This window comes from Myotis myotis, unplaced genomic scaffold (assembly GCF_014108235.1).
Source record: "Myotis myotis isolate mMyoMyo1 unplaced genomic scaffold, mMyoMyo1.p scaffold_m19_p_3, whole genome shotgun sequence".
Taxonomy (NCBI): domain Eukaryota; kingdom Metazoa; phylum Chordata; class Mammalia; order Chiroptera; family Vespertilionidae; genus Myotis; species Myotis myotis.
This window is the reverse complement of record NW_023416335.1, coordinates 123,207,988-123,216,302: the sequence shown is the minus strand read 5'-3', so window position 1 is coordinate 123,216,302 and position 8,315 is coordinate 123,207,988. Positions and strand designations below refer to the sequence as shown.

Genomic DNA, 8,315 nt, shown 5'->3' with positions numbered 1-8,315 from the left:
TGGTGTGTGTGTGTGTGTGTGTGTGTGTGTGTGTGTGTGTGTGTAACCGACGTGCCTTCTGTGAGCCTCAGAGTTCTCTGCACTCTCTTCAAATGAGCTGATTACAACACAGAGGATGTGGACAGTGGAGGTTTTCCTGGTTGATGTCACACTGCTACCCTTTAAAAGCCCAAGGGGGAAAGGAGGGAATCCAGCCTGGGATCCTCACGCCAGATACCCACCAGGGGGAAGAGGAGAAAAAGGCCAGAGAGGCTGCCCCGAGTCAGGGAGGCAGTGTCAGGTTTCAAACTCCGCACCAGCCATTCAGAGAGCAGCGATGCCAGGGGCCCGCCTTGGGTTGCTGGTCTGCGTCCTGGCCCTGTGCTGTGTGGTCAGAGCCTATCCCAATGCCTCCCCACTGCTCGGCTCCAGCTGGGGTGGCCTGACCCACCTGTACACGGCCTCAGCCAGGAACAGCTACCACCTGCAGATCCACAAGGACGGCCATGTGGACGGCACACCCCATCAGACCATCTACAGTGAGTAGGGGCTTCATTCAGGCTGGGAGGAAGGGGAGCTCCTTTGCCCGTCCCCTGCCAGGGACATGGGGAGACCCTGGGCTAGACCAGAGGGCTAATCCAGCCTCTGTGTGTGTGTTTAAACCTTGGGAGAAGATTCTGCCACCATCCTAGGTAACGTTTACTGGTTTCTACTGGCATGAATACCTTCTATCTTAACTAAAGTCCTTCTTCCCACAACAGCAGCCACTTTCCCTTGTCCTGTCCAAAGAGTCCAAGAAAGGCAAGGAGGTTCAGAGGGCAAAGACAGACAGGTAAATAGTCACTGAGTTTTAGCTTATGAGCTTTGGGCAGAGTTAGCAATGGAGGTTGTGAAGAAGATGCCTGTGTCCAACTCCAATTTGAAATAGCTGAACTCAGGGGCTCTTTCCAACTTGGAGCTTCTTGTATTCTGGCCTTTTAAATTTATTCAGGAAAAATGTATAAAAGACAGACTATCCAGGTATGTTGTCTTGATGGGCCTGACCATGTGCACAAACCATTCATGCACTCATCTATCTATCCATGCATGCATCCATCCAACAGGTCACCAGGCGCTTCAGAGCTACCCAGTTCAGTACAAATCAGTAGCAAATGAGCTAGTTGGAAGCTCTTTGGCAACACAAGACAACTAGAATGTTTTAAAGATTACATTTGTGGAACATTGGATCACAGTCCACAATAGTCAATCAATTATGTATGATTCATATGAGGGCCCTTTGGTGTGCACCTATATAAGAAATAATGAAGCAGGAGGACGGATGGATATTGAAAAAGACAAGGTCTTCTATTTTACTAGAATATGTAAAAATTACTCTAAGAATACAGAAAAATATATACTGATTAAATTAAAGAACAAATTAAAGGAATGGAAGAGTAATCACAATCTGTTTAATTACAGAAAACTATTTGCTGTATATTGTACTAAATTATTTAGTAATTTTCCTGTGGCTTTGCTGTGTGCAAGACAGTAATTCTGCTAAGAATCAAAGGTTCTTAAACCTGGTAGCAAGGTATATGCACATGCAAAACCAACAGTTCAAATCTCTTCAAGTGCTCAATGGATGGTGATAAGAGATTAGAGGAGGGAGAAAAGGTCTCTCCAAATACCAAAAAGGCTCCGGAACTCAACAGGATAAGGTAGGATTCAGGAGTCAACATCTTGGAAGCCAAGTCTGAGTCTAATGGCGAAAATCTGAAATAAATCTGGATATACTTGATACATCCAAAGTGCTGCTCATTTTATCCAAGGGGTGTTTAGCGGAGCCTACAATGTGTCTGACATCATGCAAAGCTCTGTGACTGCAAAGGCAGGCATGGCCCTTCAAGCACTTCACCCTGTCCCCCAGCTTATTATCAGACTTCTCGGAAATACAATTTTTGCAGCTCCCATGGAGGGTCACCCTTACTTCCACTGCAAGGTTTAATGTGCACGCGTGGTTTATGGTACCTTATTCTGATTCCCATAGATGGAAAGGGCTTCATTCAATTAGAGAATGCTTATAAAACTTCTCTAAAATTATGGAATCCCTTCACTGAAAGGACCCCCCCACCCCCTTCACTGAAAGGAGTCCTCCTGAACATGGCAAAGTAGACTGGCATGAGCCGGCTGCGGTGGGCTGAGTGCTCCAGTGTATGGGGCTCCGCCTACTGAGCAGGCAAGCCAAAATGTAGAACTTTCCCTCAAATATCCACTCGTGTCAGGCCCAGCGAAGGCACTGAGTATTAGTTGGAATGAATTAGAATGACTGAGAAGAAGTAAAATAAACTGAACTGATTTCAGATTTTTTATTTTACAGAAAAGTTTTGTCAGGTATAGCTGCTAGCTAAACAGGGTGCTCCCGGGGAGGGGAACTCAGGTCAAGGTGGTGGGTGGGTGAGAGACACTTTTCCTACTTTGAATAATCTATTGTACTATTCAAATCAGGTATCATGTGCATTACCAAAAAAAAATGCATACGTTAAGATAAATGTTACCAAAAAGAATAGAGGAAACATGGGCGTATGTGGATAGGTAGGACAACTAATTAACAGAGGATTTATAATTGCCGCCTCAATGAGTGTAAAGCAACACATGTACACTGATGGGAAGGAGTGGGTGGGTTTTCCCCTCTTAAGTCATTATAGATTTCCAGTGAAATCTGTCTCATTTGATTGCTGTGCTTTAGCAAATTCTTGATTAATAGCTGAGTGCCCACCCCATCTTTGGGTGGTTGGTCACTGTGAACTTGCCTACCTACAAGATTCTGTAACCTCCCTTCGGACTCAGCACGGATGGCTGGGAGCCTCTCCGACGTCTGTGTCTCCTGTCCTGCTATGAACAAGGCCACCCTCCCACTCCCTGTTACCCCCCACTTTGTGCAAACAGCCGAGAAAAGATGCTTACTACCCCTGGTTACTGTCATTTCCTAGATGCAGTTACTGTCGCTTCCTTCCTCGTTGGCATTTTCTTTATTTGAAGTTGAATTATCCTCAGGCTCCTTCATCCTTCAAAATCTTCTCTTTCTTCTGAGGAGCTGGCGGTACTTTACACAGATCATCTTACTTGTCACTTACTGGCTATGAGACTAGAACAGAGCAGGTAATTTTCTACTTTAACAGCAGAGGTTGAGGCAAAGAGGTAATATAACAATTACCAGCATTTAGAAAGTGCTTTTACAGTGGATAAAAATATCGCATTGCATCCTCTAGACAGCCAAATGAGGTGATTCTGCTACTTATGAGGAAAACAAAGGTTAAGGAAATTTAAATAACTCACGCAAGGTCACATAGGTAGTAGATGACCTACCTAGGCAGTGGTTGGCAAACTGCGGCTCGCGAGCCACATGCGGTCCTTTGGCCCCTTGAGTGTGGCTTTTCCACAAAATACCGACTTTTGCACATGGGCCATGAAGTTTCAATCGCACTGTACATGCGCGCCCGCATGTGGTATTTTGTGGAAGAGCCACACTCAAGGGGCCAAAGAGCCGCATGTGGCTCGCGAGCCGCAGCTTGCCGACCATTGACCTAGAGGATACCATGAGCCCAAACCTGTGCTTCTCCCAGGGCCACACACACCACCCGTTGCGACTAAAAGAAATGTCCATTCACTCTGCCTGGCTCCAACAGGTTGTGACTCAAGCAGCCAGTGGTTTAGTCTTTCCTTCTGCTGAATTCTGCCCTCGCATCTGTGCAGACTGTGAAAACATGCCTTCTGAAATGGCAAAGGGAACAGAGTCTTTCTCTTATATTTTCTGGTTTTCCCACTGGCTTATGTTGGTTTGATTCAAGTCTGAGCATCCTCCATAGCCAGCTGCTCACTGTTCCTCTGCAGGCTGATTCCTACTGGGACTGGCCCCGGAGACCAAGAGCAGGTGTCCCATGCACACTGCCCACAGTGACCCTGAGCACAGGATGTCATAATGGCAGGTCAGCTATACTGTCTAATGCCTTTCCTTTGCTCAACACTTTGAAGTCATTTTTACAGCCATCATTCCATTAGATTCTAATTGTAACCCTATAAAGCAGGCAGGACAGCTGTTATTATTCCTTTTTCACAACTGAGGAAACTGAGGCAAGAGCATGACCTGCCCAAGGCTACAAAGTCAGTAAGAAGTATAATTGGGACTGGAATCCAGTTCCTAGTTCAGTGCTCCTTTCCTGACCCACTGTGTGGGGCCTTGACTTTGTCTTCTGATGATTTCTGTTGGAGACAAGCTACAAGGTGATAGGAAAAGGATGCTAGGTCCACTGACCTTAGTTTGAATCCTGCCTTAGTTTCCACAACACTTAAGATGGGATGCTGCTACTGCCAATATTAATAATATTAACAATACAACTGTTGTTTTGAAAATTTAAAATACATAAAGTTCTTGGCGCACAATTACTCAAAAAGTTACTCAATGTAAAGAAAATTCATCAGGACAGAACTATTCCTTTCATGTTCCTTAAGTTTCTCTCAGGGCTTACCACAAAATTAGCTACCTATTCGAGACACATAGGCAGACCCAATTATGGAGCAATGCAAATATCCTCCACACCTCCCATACCCCACCCCGCTTCCAGAAGCTTCCCTCAAGGCTAACCCTCAGCCAAACTTGGAATCAAATTAACTTTCCTCTTTGGCCTCCTCCTTTCTCTTCGTTCTAGGCTTGCTCCCACCTCATTTCCTCTGTCCCACGTCATTCTGACTTCAGTCCAGATCAGGGTCTGTTCTCAGCTCGTGTCTAAGAATTGGCTGCTGCTCTTCTCAGAGGTCTTGTATTGATCCTACATTGGGTGGAGGAGGAGACGGGCTGTAAGTCAACCCATGAAATGCTACCACTTACTGGGAACACACCATTTCTAAAAGAGGGATTTGAACCACTACCCGGGCTCCTCCCTGCGGGCTGAGGCCAAATGGGATGCAGGGGGAAATTCTGTGGTAGGCAATGGAAGTGACCTTAAAGATTTAAGGAAATGATTTTCAATAGAAAATGTCAGGTAATTAAACAGCATGTGGGGCATAAGTCTTGCTGAATTGTACCCTTGCCACAAAACAGAAAGCTTTAGACTTTCTTTAACTAGGCATTGGTACTTGTTAAAATTGCAAGTTTCCATGGGAGTGGGTGAGGGGTGTACTAAAGCTGTTATCAATTATTTAAGGTATAGGTAGTGTGAATGGATTTGGGGCCCTTGCCAGAAACTAGTTTTTGAGAGGGGCATTGAAAGACCATGAGGGACAGCACCTTGAGGGGACATCACCAAGGAGAAAAAGACAAAGAACAGCAATAAAGACCCAAGAAAAAAATTCCATCCAACCCTATTCAACATGGAAAGATAAACCATCTGATTCTAAGTAGCTCCCTCTAGGGGACACACTAGGTATGTAACCCTAAAGCAAGGGGAATGAAATGCATGCTGCAATAGAGGTACAGGCATTGTGCTGAGAGCTGAAAAGAAAGAACAATTAATGATGAAGGAGATTAGCCTGGCCTTGAAGGATGAGTGACTTCAATAAGCAGAGAAGAGAGGGAAGATCAATTCTAATACAGTTTTTGACACATGATGGGTGTTGACTGAGGTACCAGGGACATTTGCACAGCTACTCAGGTGGAGAATCAGGCTCTATGTGCAACCCGGATCCTTGAAAGACATCTTGGTATAGATTTTAAAATCACAAAGGCAGAAGCTTTGGGGGAATGTGACTACCACACAAACGTGAAGCGGTATTAGCCAGGCAAGGAGACGATAAAGACAGCCCAGGCAAGGAGAGAAACATGTGTAGGGCACAGATGAAAGAATGCAGGGAGTTCAGAATGCTCCATGCGGCAAGGGGGTGAGGAGCAAGGTAATTGGGGGAGAGGGAACAAGAGTGGGGGCGTGACGAAGAAATGAGGCTGAACAAGTAAGTACAAGAGGAGGGTTTGTGAAATCATCATGACCATTAAAATTAATCAAGGGAAGATTCATGAAGGCAGGTTTTCCAGAAGTGCTCGAAGGTGGGAACTGGACGTACAGCAAGGTTTGACCTGAATGCTTTTCTCCACAGGTGCCCTGATGATCAGATCAGAGGACGCTGGCTTTGTGGTGATAACTGGAGTGATGAGTAGGAGATACCTCTGCATGGACTTTAGAGGCAACATTTTTGGATCCGTGAGTTTCTTTTTGTGCTGATCACCATTTGCAAATAATTATCTTTTTTTTTTTTTGACAGAACATAGGCGTTTATAGCTTGAAGATTCCATTTGCAGAATATCTTGATGACTTGTTTTCACTGAGTACTTTTTTCAGTCGAAGTAGTAAATGCTCAGGTTTATACACCTGGGGTTTGAACCAGCCTGTCTGGCTCTGGGGCCCAAACTCTTAGCCTGTAGTCTAATGCCTGTTAGTTTTCATCTGTGTATCTAACACAGCACCTTGTGTGTAGCCAAAGGCCCTTCAGCCATGTCAATTCATGTCATCAAGCGCATTAGGAAGGGTGAGAAACCGTAAGTGTCTTCTTGGTTCTGTTACTAGACCTCCTTGACCTTGGTCAAGCGCCCCCCCCCCCGCCCCCCCATTCCTCTAAACTTCAGTTTCCTTGAATGGAAAAAGGAAAGTGGGATGGACCATTGCCCTGTGGGGCTCCCCCTAGTTAAAGTTCTCTAATTAATTTTCTCTGCACCAACTGTGCTGGCTGGTCCTTCAGACGGATAAGCAAAGGATTTCCCAAACTACAGGTTGCAGGCACAGCCCAAAGGGTTTTGAGATGGTACAATAATGGGGCTGCTTATCTCAGGATAAGCAGACAGACAGACGCACCAGAAATTTCATGAGAGCAATGACTTTCTGTTTTGCTTACTGCTGTGTCCCAACATCAATAACAGTATCTGACCCAGAGCAGAGAAATACCTGTTGAAGAAATATAGAAAATTAAATGGATACATAAATAGCTGTTGACCACAAATAGCTGTTGACTGCATATACATAGTTCTCATCTGTAAAACATTACTTCATGGAGTTTGAGGATTAAACTAAATATAATATGCAGAGGTCCTAGCAGGCACTCAATAAAACCCTGTCCTAGTTAGTGGCAGACTGAGGGCTCAGACCTAGGACATCTGTTGCTAAAGTTCACGTCCCTAACTCCCAAATCACATTTTCTCTGATGTGAGTACCCTCACTTATGTTTGACCCTCCAAACTCCATCCCCTTTCTCCTTCAAACGCCATTCCACCAGCCAAAAGAGGGTTCAAAAAGGTAGAGCGCTGGAAGGACAAGGCTGCCTTTACTAGTAAGTTAGCCCTCCCTCCAGAACCAGGCACCGGCGCGCTGCGGCTCCGTCCGCCCTCGCCCACCTCTATGCCGGGGCTGTGAGCCCTGTGGCTGCCACGCCCTGGGGGTGGGAGCTGCGGTGGGTGCCTAACGCACTGGTGCAAACCACGTTTCCCCAGCCAGGTGAAATGCACCTCCCAGCAGAGTACTCGGGAGGGATGGGGCTCCTCCCAGCACCTGCTGCCTCCGGGACCCCAGGCGGGTCCGCCCCGGGAGCGCGGGTCTGGGGCCCGGGCCGGGGCCGGGGCCGGGGGCGGGGCCGGGGGCGGGGCCGGGGTCTGGGGCCGGGGGCGGGGCCGGGGGCGGGGCCGGGGTCTGGGGCCCGGGCCGGGGCCGGGGGCGGGGCCGGGGGCGGGGCCGGGGTCTGGGGCCGGGGCCGGGGTCTGGGGCCGGGTCTGGGGCCGGGGCCGGGCTGCGCTCACGGCCGCCTCCGCCTTGCAGCATCACTTCAGCCCCGAGAGCTGCCGGTTCAGCCAGCAGACGCTGGAGAACGGCTACGACGTGTACCACTCGCCGCAGCACCGCTTCCTCGTCAGCCTGGGCCGGGCCAAGAGGGCCTTCCTGCCGGGCACCAACCCGCCGCCCTACTCGCAGTTCCTGTCGCGGAGGAACGAGATCCCGCTCTTCCACTTCAACACGCCCGCGCCGCGCCGCCACACGCGCAGCGCCGAGGACAACTCGGCGGCCGACCCGCTGGTCGTGCTGAAGCCCGTGCCGCGCCTGACGCCCGCGCCCGCCTCCTGCTCCCAGGAGCTGAGCAGCGCCGAGGACAACAGCGTGGCGGCCCACGACCCGCTCGGGGTGGTGCGGAGCAGCAACAGGGTGAACTCGCACGCGCCACCCCCAGGTCCACCTAGGACCCGCAAAGGAATGCTTCTCGTACCTTTCAGAAACGCACGCAGCCTTTAAAGCAGCGGTTCTCAGCCTGTGGGTCGAGCGACCCTTTCACAGGGGTCGCCTAAGACCATCGGAAAACACATATATAATTACATATTGTTTTTGTGA

General features: G+C 48.5%; 1 protein-coding gene across 1 annotated transcript; it reads left to right on the top strand.

Moving 5' to 3' along the window:
* Positions 1 to 250: 250 nt before the first annotated feature.
* FGF23 (fibroblast growth factor 23) lies at positions 251 to 8,315 on the top strand. The gene is made up of 3 exons (XM_036300364.1): positions 251 to 518; positions 6,046 to 6,149; positions 7,752 to 8,315. Exons 1-3 carry the CDS (start codon positions 317 to 319, stop codon positions 8,217 to 8,219), a joined length of 774 nt encoding a protein of 257 aa, XP_036156257.1. The 5' UTR covers positions 251 to 316; the 3' UTR covers positions 8,220 to 8,315.